Source organism: Halichoerus grypus, chromosome 15 (genome assembly GCF_964656455.1).
Source record: "Halichoerus grypus chromosome 15, mHalGry1.hap1.1, whole genome shotgun sequence".
Classification (NCBI taxonomy): Eukaryota; Metazoa; Chordata; class Mammalia; order Carnivora; family Phocidae; genus Halichoerus; species Halichoerus grypus.
Genome location: NC_135726.1, coordinates 9,763,272 through 9,785,623, shown reverse-complemented (window position 1 = coordinate 9,785,623; position 22,352 = coordinate 9,763,272). Strand labels below are relative to the sequence as shown.

Below are 22,352 nucleotides of genomic sequence, written 5' to 3'. Positions count from 1 at the left end.
GGAAATAAGAGGCTGAGTCAGGCTGGTGGGTTATTTCATCCTGATTTATAGTATGCTCCCAGCTTGTAAGAAAAATGGTGCTGATGGGGTAGGGGAGGGAATGCGCCTCCTTTCTGGTTTCTCTTGGATTCCATCTGAGGAGTAAATGCTTTGTTTACTTCTGAATCTGAATTTTACATCCCCATACCTTTACCATTATTCACGGTGATCTATAGCAAAGTATTTTGGGGAAAACACAGCTCTCTGCAACATTTTAAAGAAACAGACAGCTTCACTATAGCGATGATTCATGCAAGAAATCAAACAGCCTCAAACTAGGGGGAAAACCCTAGATAATATTCAGGGGAATGGGTAAAAGAAATCACTTAGAAATTATATTTTGGCATGAACAAGGGCTCAAAAATATAAACTACTTGATTTAAATTCCTTACTCAGTCCTGGGTGGTATATTCTCCTTACTTAGCCAACCATGTTTACCAAATGATACTAAACAATTGATAAGATCATCTTTCTATGGATAAAAGGATAAGAATAGGTGAAATGTTTCTATTTCTATTCATACATGATCATGCTCATAAAGGTAAAACGGTTTTCAGTGTCCTATGACTAGTATCTTTTGGTTATGGAACGAGAATTGGGTTTTCTTGTTAACTTCCATTATAAAATCACCATTTCTATGAAGAGAAATTCGTATGAAGAATTCCTATGAAGAGAAAATTCCAAGAGGGTGGAAAACTCTCTTTAAAGGAGTTGGTGAGAGAGCAGCGCTGGGTCACAGGGGTTGGGATCCTTGGACTGTGTTGTGCTTTCGGGAGGCATGGGAAGGCCTGGCCTCCATCCTCCACATGTTCTCCGTGCTCCAGGGGCATCTCAATAGCATTGCTATACCTCGCAGTGTTCTCTCTCCTCTCTCCCATCAGTCGTAGAGCCCTGACTTTTACCTAGGACAATGACACGTAAGTAAGAAAAAACTGTATTTCCTCATTTCCTTTTCAACAGGATGTGGCCATGGGACTAGGCTATGGCCAATAAGAGTGAAGTCGACGGATGTAGAGGACTCCTGAAGTCTCCTTAAAAAGAAGGATGGGGGGGGTCTTTCCCCCTCCCACTCATCTCTATCCTGCCACCTGGAACATGGATGTGAGGGCTGTAACTTGAACTGTGAGAATGAGGGCTGATCCTCATCTAGCTGAAGTACAGAGCTGGAAGAGCAGTGATTCTTGGTAACCTTGTAGAGACTCCATGCCATCCTTATGTATGCTCTCTTCTTTAAGCCACTTCTTTGTTGTTGTTGTTGTTATTTGTAGCTGAATCTACTACTTTATCATCACTTTCACAGGGAAGCCTTCTCTGACCCTCTAGGCAGCACCTTCTATTTCCTCTTTACAGCACTTACCAGGCTGGTAAACGATTTAATTATTTATTTAATATTATTGATTTAATATCTGTAGCAGAGACTGTCAATGCTCCACCCACACCCTCTTGGAACTCCTCCCTGCCATGTGCGATGATCCAGCGGCATTACACTGAAGCACCTGCAAATTATCAGGATGGCATGGTCTAGCCACTGACTCCAAAATAGCCCCCACACGGGGCAGACCAGAGGGGCAGATGGTTAGCGCCCCCCCCCCACCAAGAGCCCTAGACCGAGGACTGACAGGAGCTGGTAGGCACTCCATTTACCTTGCCTCCTGATTAGGTTGCCTTTGAAGTGTGTTTTATGCTGTCATCTAGAGTTCTCCAGCAGGATTTAACCTGAGCCAATGACAGTGATAACCTGCCAGATAATGCATCTTGCATCGACTTCTTTCCCTTTTTGGTCTCATTTCCACAGACTCCTATCTCCTGGAACCACCACTCAAATAAGTCATTTGCATTCAGAAATTTGAATGAAGAAATGTTTGCTTCTGGGGAACCCAACCTCAAACAATATGTATCTCCCTAAGAGGAATGCTGCCCCTTTAGGACCATGAATATGTTTGTCTTATTCACCATTCTACCTGCAGTATTAGCAACAGCCCAAGGCCAGCACTCAAAAGGTGATGAATAAATGTCAGTTCACTATTTTCTCTCCTCTGACACATCTAGAGTTAGCTGCCTATGACTGGTCCTACGAGATATAATTAGTAAGCTTACTCTACCACATTCAGGATGGGCTGCACACCTATCCAGTACTTCTCTGAAAACAATTCTGTGCCCGTGGCAATCTTGCTCCATTATCTTTTAAATTACACCAACACAAACTATTGGAAATTATGGCACATATCCTTTCATATGAGCCCTTGGATTTTCCTAAGAGTTTTCGATGGCCAGGATCTCCGACCTTTCTTCACCATTGACCTTCTAAATTTGTCTCCTTCCTCTTGACCCATTCTATGGCATTTTGAAACTATAACAGCATATGAAACTACAGACATTATAGCATAGTGGGTAAGTATCCACATTTTAGACTCAAATGGCTCCCACTTTAAATCCCGTCTCTGCCACAGACTAAGTTGGTGACCTGGGGAAAGTTATTCAGTTTCTATTAAATTTCCTTCCATGTAAGATAGGAATAATAGTACCTATGACACAGGATTATTTTGTAGATTAAATAATATAATGTATGTATAACAAATGATCCTACTTGTATTGAGGAAAATACAAGAGAATAAATATTATCTTTTTAAACATTTCTTTTTAAGAGCGAGCGAGAGAGAGACAACGGGGAGGGGCAGAGGGAGAGGGAGAAAGGATCCCAAGCAGGCTCTACGCCCAGCATAGAGCTGACACAAGGCTCAATCCCACGACCCCAAGATCATGACCTGAGCCGAAATCAAGAGCCTGACACTTAACCAACTGAGCCACCCAGGTGCCCCAAGAGAATAAATATTATTAAAGGATATAGCTGAAGACATTGACTGCTTGCCCCAGGTGACATATTTCTCTGGAAAGTTACTGAACCATTCCAAGTTATTTAGAAAATAACTCCTAAAATTGTACTATGATTGTTTCCCATATATTCTTACTCAAAGACCTTACCTCTGTTGGCCACTCCCTCAGATGGCCAGTACCTTGAGGGATTCCTAAATTTAAGTCTACACTCTTCTCAAAGGCAAACATGGTTGTTCCCAGGCCATAAGTAATCCATAGAGCTGAGCTGTAATACTGAGTTCCACCAGAGGCGGCCGCTGTTTGACATCGCCCTACAATGTAAGCTATTTCCCAACTGAAGCTCTCAGTGAGTGAATGCCCAAGAAAGCAATTTTACAAATTGAAAATAGATTTATTGTGTTTATTTGGAGAGGTGCCTTGCAGCATGGCTCTTGCCACATTCCACCGGAGAGGAGCAGATTTGGGAATGCTTAACGATCCAAATAGTGGTATATAGGACTCAGAGGAAGGCTTTCCTCCTGAAGCAGTGCAGACTGCGTTGTGTTTCCTCTTGGGTTGTTGTGACAATCAGCCGCATACCAATTATAATCCAGGGTTTGTAAACAGCCAGAAGATTCCCTTGGAGGGAGTAATTATATTTCCTTGAACATATAAGGCAAACGCTTTTTTCTTAAACATGCTATGTGCTGACTGCAAAGTAGATTTACTTTACTGATGCTAAAGGAAGCCCCTCAGGATAAAGGCAAGGCATCTTGGTGGGACAGAGATATTAGGAGGCCAATAAATGAGCAGAGAACATAAACAATGCCATGGAGTATTATCATTCAGGGGATGAACCAGCTTGGCCCCTTCAAATAAACGTGCCTGATGAGATGTTAAGAGCATTGATGTTAAAACTTAGTTTCCTCTTCTATAAAGTGGAATAATGCTTACCTAATAAAGTTATTCTGAGAACCTCATTATAAAACATGCCTGAAGTGTACAGAGCAGTAGATACCCCAAAACAATATCCTATACTGCAGATGTTGTCAGCCGCAAACCCATATCCCCTTCGAACTCACCATCCCTTCTACAAGAAAATAGCTTCCTAGTTCTCTGCCTGGGGATTCTCTCAGCCCAGGTGAATGGGGCAGGTGGGAAGTGCCAAGGAGTTATACTTCCAGGAATAGCCCTTAGCCAGTCTTGCAGAAAATTTAGTGGGAAATACCCATTTCCTTGCTTTTGGGTAGGACAACTCTGAGGCTTGTTTCACAAGGGTGTCCTGTGGGTTTGAGTCCCCTTCGTCCCTGTGCTAACCTCCTTATTCATGAACCTTGGATTGGCTTCTCTGGCTTTCCTGTCTCACTTTCCTCCTTCCTGATGGGAGCTTCCTGGGATGACCTCCAAAATAAATTGCTGGCACTCAAAGTCTTGTTTCAGGATAGAATCCAGCCTAAACACTATATCTCCCAATGCAAACAGACTTCATACCTTGGATAACTGGGTTCACAATGACATGTTCACTATTCACTAACCAGCACTGTCTATTCAGCTTCCTATCCAGCCCTTCTTCTATCCCACAGCCACTGCCTCAGGTAAGGCTCTTCTTATTTATCTATTTGTTTATCTATATCTATCTGCACCATAGTCTCTAACCAATCTCCACACTTCCAGTAAGTCTACCATCTAATCCACCACCCACTTACTGCCAAAGTTATTATCCTAAAATACAGTAATGTTATTCCCTGGTTTGTTTGTTTTTAAGACTTCAGTGGCACCCATTGCCTCCATGATTTATGTCTTAAATCTTATAACGTCATATGTAAAACACCTCAAAGCTGGTTCCAACCAACCTTTCAGCCTAGTCTCCAGTGACTGCTAACCACAGCTGATGGTCAGACCACACAGAACAAGACAGTGTCTTCTCCTTCCACCTGTCCCCTTTCCACGTGTTTGAATGTGCTTGTGATCTTCCCTGTCTGAGGAACCTGGCTTATCATTCAAGGTCTAGCTCAAACTTCTTCACCTCCATGAGGACCTCTCCAACTCCCCAAGCCAGTTCCCTCCTCTGGGCTCCCACAGCAGCATGTGGATTCACTGGCTCATTCATTCACTCAACAAAGGTTCTTCTGAGCATTTTCTACTATGTACCAGTCATGTGCCAAGCCCCAGGGAAACCATGCTGGATAAAAGCAGAAATCACTCTTGCCCACATGAAGACCACAGTTGGAAAAAGCAAACAGACATGAATTATCAGGTGATCATACAAAAGTTCATTACAAACTGCCATGAGAGTTTTACCATAAAGGATGCAGACCCAACCCATAGACACAAGGAATGGGTGCTTAAGTTGAAAGTGAAATAGAAGATAACACCAGATGAAGGAAGTGGCACATACATTCCAGGCACAGGTGGTAGGAGGGAACACAATACTATTTTTGAAGAATAGAAGAGAGGCACAGTGAGAATGGAAGGAGAGGCACTTACACCATTCCATTCACTGTGTCATTTATATTTGTTGGCTGTGTCCTCCCTGCCTCATGCTTGAGAATAAGCTCCTTAAAGGTAAGGACCATGCTGTCACTGAAAGTCTTATCCACCCCAGCACTTAGCACAATGCAAAAAAACCTAAGTAATGTACCCATTTTATGGATGAGGGAGTTGAGGATCAGAAAGGTTGAGTGAGTTGCCCAAGGTCCCAAAGCTGGCAGTGGCTGCACAGGAAGTAGAATATACCTCCATCACTCCCCCACTATAATCTTTCTTTAAACAGCCACAAGGCAATCTCCCTCCACCTGCGCCCTCCATGGGGGGCGGGGCACCATCCAGGGACTTGAGCCGGGGGCAGACGCTTAATTGACTGAGCCACCCAGGCGCCCCTAAAAGTCCAAGTTTTCCTATAAGCTCCTTTTCAAAAAGCCAGTTACTGGGTGTGTGTGTGTGTGTGTGTGTGTGTGTGTGTGTGTGTGTCGGGGAGGGGATGAAAACTGATCTTCTGGCGGTCAAAACAAAAAAAGGACCCTTTTCTGGTACAGAATTCTTTTCTGAAGCCTCTTTGATGGCCAGAAATGGTGCGGGTGGGGAGAATTAATCATCATAAGAGGATCCTGGTGATGCTTGGTAAAGAGCATCTGCACTGACCCCGAGGGTCTGGAGTGAAAAGATCCTGGTTTAGACTCTTCAGGGGAGTAAGTGGGATTTCTTGTTTCCCGCTTCCCGAACCTCTTCCCCTTTCCAGCCGGTACCGGCAGTTTGGGAAACAGCCCCCTTTCCCGTCTACCCCGCTGGTCCCCGCAGATCAGCGGGAGAGGAGGCAAGCCAGTCTCCGGGAGGCATCCTCCAGGCCCAGACATTCGTCTCTGTCCATTTCAAGGCGCCCAGCCTGCGCCGTAAATAACAAAGTACTGCGCCTACCGCGGAGGACACTGCGTCCTCTCTGCGTGTTTTATCCACGAGTCTTGGGCAAGTCTAGGTTCTGGGGCTGCGATCAAGAGCCCGATTTGAGCCTGGCTCTGGAGTTGGAGTCAAGGCTCCGCTTGGGCAGGGAAGAGAGGCAGGGAGCAGGAGGGGTGGGGCGGGCGGGGGCGCGGCTCTTGCGAGGATTACGGCGGAGGCTGTGGACCTTGGCGCGGCTCGCAGAGGCTGCAGCCATTGCACAGCCGAGCATCCCACATTCAACAGGAGGAACCCGCGGGAGAGGAGCTCGAGCCCCCCGCGCCGCAGCAGCCGCAGCCCGTGCGCCCCGCGCCCCCGTGCGCAATGGCCAAGGAAGGCGTGGAGAAGGCGGAGGAGACGGAGCAAATGATCGAGAAGGAGGCAGGCAAGGAGCCTGCTGAGGGCGGCGGCGGCGGCTCTCACCGCCTCGGGGACGCCCAGGAGATGCGCGCCGTGGTGCTGGCCGGCTTCGGGGGGCTCAACAAGCTGCGGGTCACCAGGAAGGCCATGCCCGAGCCGCAGGACGGCGAGCTCAAGATCCGCGTCAAAGCCTGGTCCAGTATCCGCGTCTTTCTCGCTTTCTCTCTTTGCGCGCTCGGCGCTCCCGGGGCGGGGGTGGCGGAGCCTCCGCGGGGCCGCTGCGCGGGTAAGATTGGCCGTGGGCGCCCCCTCCGCGCCCTTCCCGGGTCTGAGAGCCTCCCCGCGGCCGGCGGCCGGCTGACGCTGAGGAGGATGCTGCGAGGTGGCCCTCGCCCTAGCCAAGCCGGATCTAGGGGTGACCGGAGGGGACTGTGAGCTCCTGCGAGGGGAGGAAAGCGGTGGATGGTGGCGCCCAGCACCCGGGGTCTGGAAGATTGCGCTGCGGGGGCTCTCCGTCGGGTAGACAGCTCAGCTGCCAGGAAAGGGAGTTTGATTAACACGGTTAAAAAAAAATAATAACCGTCGGCTTACTGTGTACCAGCCTTCGTGTTTAGAGTTTTATGTGTGCGATCTTATTTAATACTTCCTGGGACCCGATGAGTTAGGTACCATCATTATCTCCCGTTTCAGGCGAGGAGACCCGGGCTCAGACAGTGATTTGCCCAATATCTCGTGGCAGCTACTAATTGACCTGGTCAGGATTTGCTACTCGATCTTTTCAGCCTCTGTGCTGTGGTTCTGCTGGGGCTGGCGACAGAGTGCAGGGCTGGGGAAGTGCGTTTTCTCTCCCCACTGCTGCATTCTACCCCTCTGGTGCCCTGGTAGGGAGAAAGGGTCTGGGAAGCAGGGGTTAGGTCCTGGAGCATCTCAGCTTGGTGAGGGGTGAGGCCAAGGCTCCCTCTTCCTCACCAACGTCTTCTGTGCTTCTCCAAAGTGGAAAAACAAACAACCGGCAATCTTCTCAGAACTCCTGCCCCCATCTCAAACGGAGCTCAGCAATCTGAGTGTCCTTCCATTCCCCACTCCTCCTGGGGGAACTTCAGAGTTATGCCCAGCTGGGATTCGCTCTGGAGGGCTTAAGCCTCTCTGTGTGCTGTCACTATATGATCATTTCTCTGAAGTTCTAGGAGGGAGGGCTCACCCCAGGGGGTTCACTGGACCCAACACTCTGAGTTCTTTATGCAGTAGCGTGGGGAGCGCCTAAGGGGAGCCTGCTCTCCGCACAGTTAGATGGACTTACCCTTTCTCATGTCTGTGTTTTAAAGGGAATAGACTCGGCTCCGGAAAGGAGCAGTCAGCTTACCTGTTCCTAGGTTAGACCCCAAACCTGGACTCTGCGACCATATGCAGAGGCAAGAAAAATGCAAAGGAGATTCTCCTCCCATTCGCTGCTTTGAGAGCAGGTGCAGGATTCACATGCCAGGCTGGAAGGCAGCTGGTAAGAGAAGCAGGCGCTGGTTTCTGACTCACTCCTTACACATGTAGCAGGTCACAGTTGCCTCTAAACATGACTCTTGGGAACTCAGGGTAAGGGAAGAGGCTTTTGCAAACTGGGGGATCCTGTACAGTTCCATTTTGTTAACTCTCGTGAACCAAGCTGATTGATCCCAGAAGGCAGGGCTTGCGTCTGCCCTTTTCACCAACAAATCCCCGATGCCCAGCATAGCATAGCATAGTGCTTGGCACACACTATGTCCAACATCAGTTACTGCTGAAGGAATCAGTTATTGCTGAATGAATGGAGTGAGAAAAGACGCTTGAGCCAGGATTGTTGAGTCCTTATTTTTCTTCGCTTGCTGGTGGAGGAACGTCTACCTCGTAAAACTAAAACTATATATTGATAATTTTCCTTCCTTAGCCACGGATCAAAAATATTTCGTGTGTGTGTGTATGTGTGTATAATTTATGACTCTCCATCCAGGGTATGTTCAGAGAGTGAAAATGTTGAAGCTACTTTTTAAAGAAAAGAGCATCACTTGCGGTACAAATAGGTCTGGGTTCTCTAGTCTTAAGCTAATTACATAGATACTGATAGGAACTGAAGCATTTTGAAATAATAAATGTCAAGATGAAAGCCAGGAGATTGCTTTTCAAAGCCAGATGCACAAGCCTGTTCTTCCTTGGAGCTGTACACACACACACACACACACACACACACACACAGAGACACACACACACACACACAGACACACACACACACGAATCACTGCAGATTTCCCACCCCAGTTGTTCAGAAAGCCAACGAGGCATGGGGGAACATTCGGGATCCAGTATTGCAAAGGGCCCAGATTGATTTTTGTCTTCCCACGCTGGAAGCAGAGTTAATCAGTTTTGCAAGGGGGTACTGAAGTAGGTTTGTGAAGATTGCCCGGCCTTTCCTCCTCCACTGGGCTAGGATTGGCTGGCCAAAGATGCCCACTGATTGTAAGTTTAGCCTTGGGAGCCAGGATGACTCATTCTGTATTTTTATGAATCATCTGATGGCTTCCTGGATGCAGGTCCCCCTTTTATCTGCTATTTTTAATGGAAACCTTTTATCATCAAATAGGATATGCTGTTTGCTTGGCAGTAAAGCATAGTCCATCTGAACTAGTATTATTCAGACCTGGAATGAAGGTCCAAGTTGGTTACTCTATAAATTTTATGGAAATGGAAGAGAAGAGGTACAGAGAAATACATATTTTATTTCATTTACCCCTCTCATTTATGGTCCAATGAGATAGGTATTACGGTAGAGCAAATTGAGGCTTGGAGATGTTGAGTAATTTGCTAAAAACATCACAGAGACAGTACAGTTAGGATATGAGTCTTGGCCTGTCTCTCCTTAAAGCTCTGCTGTTTTCCTTTTATTCTATTTTGTCTCCCTCTGTGGAAGAGCCACAGGAAATGTGATTTACCTCTCTGGACATTTGGCATGCAAGCTTGCTGTCCTTCCTTTCTTCAATGAGTATGGCTCCTTTGATCTTTTTATGTCTGACTTAAGAGAACATTCTCTGGCTATTACCAGAGTAATATGGCTTTTCTCTCCCAAATGGAAACATGATGGTCAAATGCAGCTCAAAAAGAACCACTTTGGAGAGTGCAGGGTGGGAGGGATTGCAGAGTCTTCTAATTTGTTACAAGAGCATCAGCTTTGCTGGGGAACCCCTTTAGTCAACTGTTCACTGAGCAATATACATAGCAAGCGATTTAAGTGGCCATGCAGAAAAAGCACGTGGCCTTTGGAAGAAGAAGGATCTGGATGTAGACCCGAGCCCCATCACCTCCTATCTGTGTGACCTCAACAGACACATCTCAGCTTCTCCAAGCTTGCCGTGCCTCAACTGCAAAATGCAGATAATGCAATGAACCCCATGTTGTTGAGAGGATCAGATGCAACAAAGGGACTGGCACTAAATAAATAGTTGTTGAGACTGTCGTCATCAGTGTTGTTGTATCTATGCCTCTATGACTTACTTCTTGACAATTTGATAACTTGGAGGCCATCATTGAAATCGTGTTTATAATATAGGCAACGTCATGACACATTTGCTCCGTGATGAAGAGGGAGACCTTCCTAGACCTGAGTCCCAGCCCTGCCACTTGCTAGCCATATGTGTTGGGTCTTGCCCCCTAGAGGCAGAGCCCGAGACAGGGATGTGTTTTAAGTGGTAGATGGAGGGGGTGTTCTCAGGAGAATGGGAGCAAGGGGAGCAGGACAAGGAAGGAGCTAAGCAAGCATTTCGTCTCCCCTGGATCCCACCAGGAGTTCTGGAGCATGGATTGTACCATAGAGTCAATCTGACCTTGAAGCAATAGGGGAAGCCCTTGTGCCCCCGCACACCCCCGTTCCCGCCCCCCCACTCCCGTCGTCAGTCGGGTATGGGCAGTGGGGGCATGGAGCCTCTCAGGCAAAGGTGGCTTCCGTTTGAGCTCCATCCCTCTGGAAGAGGGATGAGGGTTAGGGTGCCATATTGAGCCAGGAGCCACCAGCACTTCCAGCAGTGGGGGGATGGGTGTACTGCCCAGGAAAAAGGGATCTGGGTGAGGCGCAAATATTGCCCTTGATGCTGGCTGACCTTGAACATGTTGCTTATTTCTCTAAACTTCGGTTTCCTGGTCTATAAAATAGAAATGATAATAGCACCTCCCTTTACAGTGTTGTAATGGTGCTGAAATGGGATCCAGTGTATAAAGACCTTTTTGGTAATGCCTGGCGTATAGGAAGTGGTTAATAAATGATAGCTATTATTATTTAAACTATTATTCTTGGTTTCCATAGCTACCATGTACAGTATATCATTCAAAGGGGAACTTTTGGGGTGTTAAAGGGGCACTGATTAATAATTACTCTGGAGCAGGAGCAGACTAGAATTGTTCTAGGCAGACTAGGGTACATACGTGGTCCCCCCGAATGGCTAAGGGTCAGGTCTACGCCTTTGCTGCAGAAGTCTTGTCACAGTGAGACATCTCTTGGACGGAAGCTAGGAGGATTTGAGGCTGAGGGTCTCTCGACTGGGCTGCAGAAATATATTTAAGTGGCCATTAACAAGCCTTGTCTGGTTTGTGGCTCAAATTGGCTTGTGATGGAAAGGCACTAATGGATTGGGGACATTTATTTTCCCAGACTTATTTACAAAGAGAGGCCACATGAAACTGCTAGAACGAGAGCAGTTGGATGAAAAATGGTCCCAGCCAGTCATGGCTCTATTGGCTGATCTGAAAATGGGCTGAGGGCAGGCCACACTAAAGGAAAGCCAACACACGGTGGGATTCTAACATATCGCAGGGGTAGAGTGCACTGGGCTAGGGGAGGGAACTAACATTTGCCAAGCACTTGCTAGGAGCCACGAACTGAGTTGCCTGCTAGGTACTTTGTTTCATTTTATCCTAATGACAACTCAATAATATCAGTATTACTATCTCCATTTTAAAGATGGGAAGCTGACATTCAGAGACATGTGAAGATCACAAACTGCTAATCCAAGTCAGCCTCTTCCTGGACTCTTTACATTTGGGAAAATCAGAAAGACTCAGTGACAAAGGCACAAGAGAGAAAGGACTGAGAGACTAAGTGGTACAGACAGGCAGACAGACACCAAGACTGGAATCAGGAATATAAAGAAACATGCATGCATTTGACTGATTTGAAGTATAACTGATAAGACTCAAAATGGTTACAGTGCCATCTCGCCCTCCCAAAATGGCCATTGTATTTCTAAACAACATCCACTTTCCCTCCGTTGCTGATATATGGGACCCTTTAGAGATCTACTTAGGATCAAATTGCTATGACTGTTGGCCCAGAATATCCACGCTGATTAAACACAATCACCACTCCTTGGATCCACTGAAGACATTCAAGTTCCTTCATCTGCCCCCTTTGCCTCCACTGAGCTATTGCTACGTTGGCAACTTGACTGTAGAGTATCTCCAAACGGTCTATCATTAAAGTGTCACTGATAAGGCCAATCCAATGAAATATGGCCAATATTATTTTTCCTGTGTTTATTCAAATAAACAAATGGAGTGCATGAGGCTAAGTGACACTGATGTTTATAAAACTGAGAAATTGCTTGGAGGGTCCCTAATACCCCAGCCAGGAGCCACTCTGGCCTGGAGATGGGAACAAAGTGTTCTCAATCACTCTGTGTTGGATAGAGATATCAGGATTTGACAGGAAAGGATGACTCTGTGCTGACTCACATTGAGCCCCAATTGGTGATGAGGAGATGGAGATGCTTCTTCAGGGATCGATCTTCTTCATGAAAGTTGCATTTTCCCATGAACTGTGTCCTCCCTAGTGAGGGCTGGGGATAGTGACTATGTATGCTCTTCATCCAATAATGGAATGGACTTCTTGCCTTCCCAGCAATTCGAGGAAGAAAGGAAGCCCAGTGCTGCTTCTATTTCATAGATAAAGGAAGTACAGAACATCTTATACATCTGGCACACAGTAGGTTCCCATAAATAGCAGCCCGATCTTAATTATTTGGCAGGTGACCCATGACGGGCAAAGGGAGTGATGACTGATAATCATGCTCATCCTACCCTCTACTTGCACCATCTTTGGAGCAACAAAGCTCATTATCCTCCTCCATTTTACATCGGACCCTCATAACCCCATGAGGTTATCATGCTTACTTTCTCAGAGAGGAAAACGGGACTCAGAGCTGAAGTGGAAAGAGCGAGAAGCTACAATAGATCTGAGTTCAGACCCTAACTCTACCTCACCATGGCTGTGTGATCTTAATCAAATAGTACTTTCAACTTGCCCATATCCTCACTTTGGTAATTATACCCACTTTTTGGTATGTTAGGAAGACTAGCTGATAATCTGTCAAGTCCTGACTGCTCTTTGCATGCCGTGGGTATTCAAGAAAGGTTATTTTCCTTCCTCAGTCACTCAAGCTGTGAAAAGACAGGTGGGAACTTGATGCCATCCTCTGGTTCTTGGTCCTGCTGTGCTCCCACCAAACTACACTGGCACCAGGGAGCAGGGTGCTGGCTTTTGAATCTCATTCCCAGGGTTGGAATGGATTGGACTGATCCACACGGGTGGCGGCAGGGATTTCTAGGGTAGCTGGGTGTGCAGAACAGTCCAGCCTCTGGAGTTTGGTTCACTCTTATTCAGAGGATCCAAAATCCCACGACCTTCGAGTACATCGCTGGCATTCAACACTGACAACAGAGCTCACTCAGGCATGGGGGAATGGCACCCCTATGACCCCAAGTTCCTGACATTTCTCTTAATAGGGATCTTTTTTGGTATCTTGGCATTTGTCGTAGAAGAAGAAGTTTAATTAGAAACAAGAAGAGCCTCTTCATAGGGAAAGGGCAGCAGGTATGTAATCTCAAATTAGTTTGATTCCTCTGTGTGTGATCTCACACAGAAAATCAGTTGGAGCCACGGTATTAAAATGAGTAAATTTAATGTTTGAAGGCCCAGGGGACAAAATATATACTTCAGTGAAAGAGGCTGTTTCATCTTTGAACGTGATATTCTCTTGATGAAAACCTTGCAGTCAGCTTCTGTCCTCAATCTCCTTCTGTCGGTGACCCTGGTCCCTCAGCTAAGCCTCATCCCTAGCATTGTTCTGGAGCCAGGGTGTGCTGAACACTGCTTTCCCAGACAGAACCCCCGTGGGAGGTGAGAGCTTTGGGCGCTCTTACTCCCGACGTGTCTAAATGGATGTAGTCCCCAAAGCCCAATGCAGGATAATTATCTTCTGTGAGGGGAATGATAATGATTCATTTCTTGGGCTGGCAGTGACTACACACCCAGACCGGATGGGAGGAAGTATGCTTTTTGGTTATAAAATAGTTAAGGTCTGAAGTGAAACAGACCTGGATTCCAATCCTGGATCTGATGGTTTTAGCAACCTGTCTAACCTTAGGAAAATGACTTCAGCTTTTATTATCTCAGTTTGCTCATCTGTAATGTGGGTATAATTACAGCACCTATGGGGTATTTTTTTGTGGGAGGGTAAAAAGAGATAATACGTCTGAAGTACCTAGCAATGATGGTATATTTAATATTTGTTGAATGAAGTCCTTGTCATATAGTATATGTTTAATATATATTAATGGTAGGGAGGAAACGCAAAGAATAGGACATTAAAAAGTCCCTCCATACTTCATGAAGTTTTCTGGATGGAGTCCCTATTCAGACTCCAAAGGGTACAAGACCCTGATGTCAAAACTAACCCAGACAGGATGTGCCATCGCGCCATGACATACGTAAGAAGATTCAGATGAATTTCTGAAAGAACAAGAGAGGAAATGGAGCCAAGATGTACTACTGTGGTCCTACTGTGTGCAGGAAGCTGGGCCAAGCTCAGAGATCTTCAAAAGGAAGACCAGTCACTTCTGCTCTGACTTCTCTTTCCTTTATTTCAGTCAGGCTGACCATCATGGTGAAATTGTCTCTGGCCTTCTAGGCTCTCCCCTTTCTTTTCCCTTCCATGTTTTGTCTTCCTCTCACGAGGTAGCTTCATGTGCTCCTCCTGCAATGAGCTTCCTTCCTGAGACTAGGAGAGATGGTGGCCTCCTGCCCCAGATGCCTTGTGCAAGTTTAGCAAGGCCCAATGCAGAGCCCCCATTTTTTCTCCCAATTTTCAAATATCAAGGAAGTAATCTTAATGGCCATTTGTTAATCACATACCAGCCTCTGGATCTCTCTTTCTCTCTCTGCTCGGCCCAAGGAAATGATGTGCTTGGCCACATTTGCATCTCGTGCCCTCCTACCCTGACCTAGAAGAATGGAGCATCATGATTGATTGCCATACTAGGAACATATGAAGTGTGTGTGTATGTGTGTTTTGGGGGGTGGGGTGGGTAGATACTTTGAAAGGAATGGAGGGCAGTTACCAGAAGACAGGGGTAAGAAACACACAGAACTAATGTGTGTTTAATCAAAATGGTAGCCACCGTGGGGGATGGGAGACTTCGATCTTCACCACAGAAAGTGACGAATCAGAGAGGGGACTGGAGAAGCCAGCTCCATTCCCTATCCTGGGACCTTACATTCTCAGCACAAAGTGATTGAATCATATTAAATGACATATATCATATTTTCAACTTGGAGGCCCGCTGCCTTTTAAATCTCTTTGGTAATCTTGGAAATGCTAGAAGCTTGCTCTATTATCATTTAACTGGTGAACACCAAGCCTGGTGCTTGGTTAACCACAGGCACTCAATAAATGTCTATGGAATGAATGAATACATTACCGACTTTCCCCCAAATGTTAGGGGTACATTTCTACAAAAGTTGCCGTGTCACTTGTAAATACCAACAGTACTACTGACTTTGCTCATACAGGCGGCAGCCGGTCCATGCCCGTGTACCTTCAGGCACCCCTCTGTCCCCTCAGCCTCCTCTGACAGGAGGCCTACATCTCTCCAGCATGTGGGGCTTTGAGCAGAGACTTGAGAGGATACCAAAGGGGCTATGTTCTCAGACAGTTTGGTTTTACCTCTCCTTGATACAATCTGTTCTCTAGAAACTGGACGTTTGCTTTTTGAATTCTCTAATAACTACTCTCCCTCGGCTGGGAAATGTGGGTCTCTGACTTCGCAAGATGCTCTGTAACTTTCTCCTCACTGACATCCCGTTGCATCGAGCGTGGGAGGCAGGGATCTTGAAGAGAACCCTCTGGGCTGTGTCTGGGGATTGCTATTCCAAGAGCATTTACTCAAGCATTCCTGTGCCATGTGTCTACCTGGGGACCCAGGCCCTAGCAGCCTGGATGCTAAAACAATATTTAATTAAACTTATGTGGTGATCATTTCACAATATACATATATATCCCATCATTATGTTGTGCATCTTCACCTAATGCAATGTTATAGGTCAATTATATCTCAGTAACACTGGAAAATAAGTAAGTTATTTCCAACCTACTGGGGGAGAAATCCCATCTTTTTAAAACAAGCAGTATGTCCATGACTCTGTTCCTATCTTCCTTGGTAGGTCTCAGGACCTCCCTGTTCAACACCTGCCAGGTGGGTGCAAGCGTTTCCTGTACTGACACAGACAGTTCTCCTGGTTGCCCCACTGATTCTGACCCCCTCCTCTTGCCCTGTTCTGCCCCTCCTACCATACACTGGAGCTGCTCCACCATGTTTCCCATTTCCTCTCCATCCCAGGTGGTGTGGTCCTCTGCGTAGGGCCATAGCACCCTTTCTACTCCATATAGGTTAAAAGCAGTCTATACCACCTTTATGTATTCATGCCTCTGCTGTTCAGAGCTAATAAATGTAACACTCTTTCGTTAATTACTTGTCATCGCTATTATTGTAATGACTTTCATTGAGTATTTATGCTAAGTGTTTTATAGGAATTTCTAGGATACCAAACATTGCACAGATGAAGACACAGGATCAAAGGAGCGAGGGAACTTGCTAAAGATCACACAACTAATTAGACCAAGAGAGCTGATGCTGACTGAGCCAGGGTTCTCTCTCTCCAGGGCTTCCTCTTCCGGGATTTTGTACCCATTTTCCAACTGCTCTGCCCTAGACTCAAACTCCCAGGAGATGAAGGGTGATTTGCATCATAATCAAGCTCCTCCCATCCCCCTTGTATTGCTACAGATGGCTTCAATCCAGATTTACTCATATTCTCCAACTCACATTTCCCTTAGAATGAATTTTTTTCTTTTCCCCAGAAGGCTTAGCTGCTCTTCATGCAAACAGATCCACAGTGGGGCAACTCCCCTGGCCCCCACAGTCTTGAGTTCTACACTGAACGCTGATGAGGCTTTCTCTACTGCCTACTGTACTCTACAGCCCCCTCCCCTTCCTCCCAGCGCAGACACACCTGCTTCTTCTTTTTTTTTTTTTTTAAGATTTTATTTATTTATTTGAGAGAGAGAGAATGAGAGACAGAGAGCATGAGAGGGAGGAGGGTCAGAGGGAGAAGCAGACTCCCTGCCGAGCAGGGAGCCCGATGCGGGACTCGATCCTGGGACTCCAGGATCATGACCTGAGCCGAAGGCAGTCGCTTAACCAACTGAGCCACCCAGGCGCCCCACACCTGCTTCTTCTAATAGACTCTCCATCAAGTTATAGACTTTCGTTTCTTATTCAAAAAAAGATTCCTTGGGGCGCCTGGGTGGCTCAGTCGTTAAGCGTCTGCCTTCGGCTCAGGTCATGATCCCAGGGTCCTGGGATCGAGCCCCGCATCGGGCTCCCTGCTCCGCGGGAAGCCTGCTTCTCTCTCTCTCCCACTCTCCCTGCTTGTGTTCCCTCTCTCGCTGTGTCTCTCTCTGTCAAATAAATAAATAAAATCTTTAAAAACAAAAAAAAACAAAAAAAGATTCCTTGTCCAAGATCAGAAGCAATTGTTTTTCATTTGTCTATACTACACCTAGTTCCATCAGCTAATGGCGAGCTCTTAAACCTACCGTTCCTGTGATTGGTCTGAATGATCTTGTAAATGGATACTTTTTTTACGCTCCCCGCTAAAATCACTGACATTGTACTTATTGGGGACCTTGTAATAAACTCTGAGTCAGCATTCTGCAGCCAGAACCCGGGACATGAAACGCAGCTAGCAATGTGCCCACCTTCCCGAAAGGTTTATCTGCCTTCAGATCCTTGAGCGCATTCTCTGTGTGAGTGCAGAGGAGTCCTTTCCTCTGGCACTGCTCCTCCATAGGAAATAAACAGCAAAGGCAATTTTCACCCTCCTACTGCCTTGGAGCCTCAACCTCTCTGTCCTCAGCCAACAGCACTTGTGGGAGACTCGACTTCTTGCTTTTGCTCTTTTAACATTGTCTTTGCTTTTCCTATTCTTTTTCCTTTTTGTATCCTTGATGTAGTTGGGTCTGTTTGCTCTTGAATAGAAGCCCACTTCCAATATAATTTCAAAGCATGGTCAAATTCTATTGAGTCCTTTGGAAAATACCAAAGCTGGATCCATTTGTGCTACAGAGAAAAACCTCTCAAAAATTTCCTCTCCCCATCTACATCCCCCCAGGGCCTCCTGCTAACCTCCAAACTGGCCCCTGCTGTTCTTCAGACTCCCCCAGACTCTCAAATCCTACCGTTGGATCTCTTGTCTTATACATTTATCTCTGCTCACCTTTCACGCCTATTCTTTTATCTTCCAGAAGTAAATCTTTGCTCTTCCCAAAGCACATCAATCAAGCAGGACTTTGATCCTCTCAGTTCCCTTCCTTCCTGCTACACCAAGGCTGCACGGCCGAGATCATCCCCTTCAGCAAGAAGGAAGGACGGAGCTTGAATCGTTCCTAGCTATTTTCCTACAGACACCTTCCGCAGAGGCATCGTTTTTGCAAGACCAGAACATGCCCTGTGCTAAGCAGCGAACACTGAGAGAGGTGGATTTTAAGACCGACTCTGCCTTGGAGTTGCTCATAATCTATGGGGAAGACAGCAGGGTAGTGATTCTGCTACTGCCTCCTTCTTAGGCTAATTACATTTAAATATTAATTCGCTAAAATTAAAAGTTCAGTTCCTTAGTCACTCTAGGCACATTTCGAGTGTTTGGTAGCCACATATGGCCGGTGGATGGACAGCACAGATACAGAACATTTCCACCGCTGCAGAATGTTCCGTTGGACAACTGCCTGCTCTATTCTTCACCTCATTCTTTGCTACTGAAACAGCTGTTTTACTAAACATGGTTTTTATCAGTAGCGATGACTTAGGGGATCACTGTTCATGTCAGAGCCAATATGGACTGTTTCTCTATGGGACCCCTGCCGGTCCTCCAGTGAGAAGTCAAGCAGGAACTGCTTTGCACCGTCTGACATTGCCTTCTCCCCACCATTGAGAGGTGGGATGAGGCAGAAGAAGTTGGGAGAACAGGAGCAGAGGATACACCCTTTCCTAAGGGATACTTAGCTGGAGACACCTCTACGATTCCTGCAAAGCGAGTTAGGAACTGCCCTCTCTCTGTGTGAGCTATGACCCTTGTACCATCTCTTGTTATGGGGAGTGTCACACAATGTAGTCACTTATTTGTTGATCTCTGAACTCCTGGGAAGCACAGCCTCCACTGTCACCCTTGTAACATTCATGCTGAGCCAAGCCCTGAGCCGTGGAGGGGCTGCTGAATTTAAACGGAATTCGACTGAATGTTCTACATAACCAATCACTGCCAGGCACCTGTTTGAAGTCAGAGACCTGGTCAACATCTAACATGGAACACAGAGATCTTAACCTTTTTAGGAACCTTCTCAGGAACAAATACCTGCTGTGTCCCCAGGAGAAGCTGAGAGTAAATAGATAACTCCAGGTCCAAAAATCAAGGGATTAGTCTTGGCATCAAGGAGAGCTTGTTTTGGACCCAGCGCTACCATGCTTTTCTGTCTCTGTTGAAAGCCGGCTCTTGATATTTAGATTCCCAATCGTTGGCCATTTTGTTCCATGCTTGGAATACTACTGAAGTGTGTTTTGAATACTCATTTGGACATAGGGTTTGAGTATATTTCCTCTCTCAGAGGCAATAAAAGAGACTTGTACAACTCCAGCCCAAACTGTGCTGCCTTCATCGTCATCCAGATTTTGTGGATCAGGGGATCTAGGGGGGTGGGGGCAACGATAGCATTATTGACTTCGTAAGCAAAATGGTAGATTACAAAGAACATCAAATGTGTCAGAGAGCTTTGTATGTCTCACATGGCCGCAGTGGTCTGTGTATCTGAAATCAGTGGTTAGAGAGGGTAGGCAGGGTCACATGGAGCCGGACATGAGGGGGCCAGTGTCAGGAACCACAGGCCAGTGATGGGGAGAGCAGAGTCGGAGTGTCCATTCCAACCTTCCCACCGCGGATGGAACACAGGTGGCTTCTCTCTCCTGAGGTCCATCCAGGACAATTCTGGCTGCTCTCCAATGAGAGGTGCCATTTGAGATTTGCATAAAAGGTGTCCTTGTTTTAGACAATGAGTGGTTTTTTTTCCCCCTCCCCTAGCAGATTGGTATCAGACTTGAGATAACACAACAGGTGCTTACACAAGCCCAGAAAGAAAAAGAAAGGGGAAAAAAAAAAAAAGAAGAATTTGGAAGCCAGATTTTCTGAGATCAAGGCCTATTGTCCTGGGCTTTCTCAAGTTATCAGTTGAGATGAAGAAACAAAAACAGAAATGTCAGCGCTGGGGATTGAGGGAATGACTCAGACATTGGCTTCTTTGCCCCCGCTTGGATTGGGAGTCAAATGCTTTGATGAACATAGCAGCAGCAGCAAGAGGAGGGCAGAGTAAAGAAGGCACAACCACCACCCCCCCCACCCCCCGCCGGGGTGCAAAGCCTCACTCACGTTTGGCCCTCTTGATCCTCTGGGAACTGGCGGAGGCGGCCACTGATGCTCCCCAAGCCGAGGGAATTCCACACTTCCCACCTGGAGCGTGACAGTGTTCTCCTTGATGGCCATGTCCCTCCCAGCATCCAGGGACCTCCGGCTTCTCACAGACCCAAAGAAAGCCCCGAACTCCTATTTTTCGTGGACCTTCCCAACCGATTTACCTATCCTGCAGGTCTTTTGATGATCCATCTGCCTTTCCCTTTCTCGTTTTTCTTAGTCTCTGTCCCTTCCTTGGTGCTTTGATTCCTTCAATTACTGCCTTTCCCTTTCCTCTTATTCTCTCAGGTCCTGCCTTAAAGGTCTCATTCTCTTTTCCTCCCTCCTCACATTGGTTCTTCCTCAGGGGCCACCCATACAAAGGGGCTCCATAAATATGCACCATCAGTGACAAGAGCTCTGTGCCCACAAGGGAATAAAACCCAGAAAAGGAAGAATATGTTATCCGTCTTGTCATGGATACTGGGTACACAACCCAGAATCCCCTTGGAGGACCCAGGACCCGGAGTGATGGCAGCCGACTGCTCCCAGTGGTGCCCCTGCTGAGGAATTGCCCTGGGCTGCAAGAAGCCTCCTTGCCCAAGCCTGCGCTCTCTCCCCGGAGGCAGCTCTTATCCAGGACTAGCTGACATGAGGGTATGAAGGCCTCATCCCCTGGCCTCAATTCATGACGATGTGAGGGGCCATCCTAGCTCTGGAACTTTCTGCGGATAAATTGAGCCTTTTTTACTACTATGTCAGTGTTGAACTTCTTCCTCTACCCAGCCCAGCTGCCCTCAGGAGCACACAGGTGTTGTTTTCTAGAGCTCTCCCCATCACACCTCCTTGCATGCAAATCGCAGGCTCAGAGGCTGCGCCCCAGGGAATCTGAACTGTGACACCTGATGGTGGAGGTGGGGGGTGACAATGTCAGCAGCTCACGTTTATTTGAGTACTTACTGTGTGTGAGGTGCTCTGTGTCACATGCCCTGTCATATACCATCCACACCAACACCCTGTAGGGTGAGCAGGTTGCTACCCCATTTTGGAGACAAGTGAACTAAGGCTCAAGGATTTCAAGCAACTCACTTGAGGGGGAGCCGGAGGGCTAAAGCTAAGGATCTAAATTTAGCTTTAGTAATTGCAGAGGACCACCAGGACATTTCCCTAGGGAATTTTTTCTGGGGGTCAGTGTTCTGACTTCATGGTTATCTTGTGAGATAGCTTATGTCCTGGTGGCTGTGTGAGCTCTCCTGCCTATACTTCTATAAAGCCACCTATCACACTGTACTGTAATCAGCATTTATAATTTCAGGGCCCCCTGATCACTTTGGATATCCAATCTTTAGTATACACTTAGTATGTAGGAAGTGCTCAATGGGACAGATGAGTCAAGAAGCCCTCTCTCTGTAACTGGGAAAACTGAGTGATGGTCTCTCAAAAGCAAAGCACAGTAGTCAAAAGCACAGCCTCTGGACTCACATTATTTGCTTTTGCACCTTGGCTTCGGGAACCTCAATATGCCTGGGTTTTGTTCCTGTAAAATGTGGTAATATGATTTATCCTCGAGCATTGTTATCATTGTAAAAATTATGCTTCTGAAACACTTAATGCCATGCCTGCTACGTAGTAAGTATCCCCTAAATGTTATCTAGCCACAAATAATTCCCTTTGTCCCCATGTCCCATCATCAGAGAAATTAGAATGGGGGTTTCTGCATATCTGCCAGTTTCTTGGTGAGGGGGCCTCTAATTGTCACAAAGCCCTATGAAAGAACATGGTCTTACTGAGTGAGTACTTGTTACACTCACTGAATGAATTCAGAGGGTCTTGGACATGTTTCAGAGAACTGCAGGAG

General features: G+C 46.6%; 1 protein-coding gene across 1 annotated transcript in view; it reads left to right on the top strand.

Annotated features, from left to right (window-relative positions):
• Positions 1–6,466: 6,466 nt before the first annotated feature.
• The window catches only part of VAT1L (vesicle amine transport 1 like), a 138,873-nt gene continuing 122,987 nt past the window's right edge, over positions 6,467–22,352 (top strand). Inside the window, exon 1 of the mRNA XM_036070070.2 lies at positions 6,467–6,842. Coding sequence (XP_035925963.1) covers positions 6,613–6,842 — 230 coding nt within the window. The 5' untranslated portion in view covers positions 6,467–6,612. The remainder of the gene's footprint in view (positions 6,843–22,352) is intronic.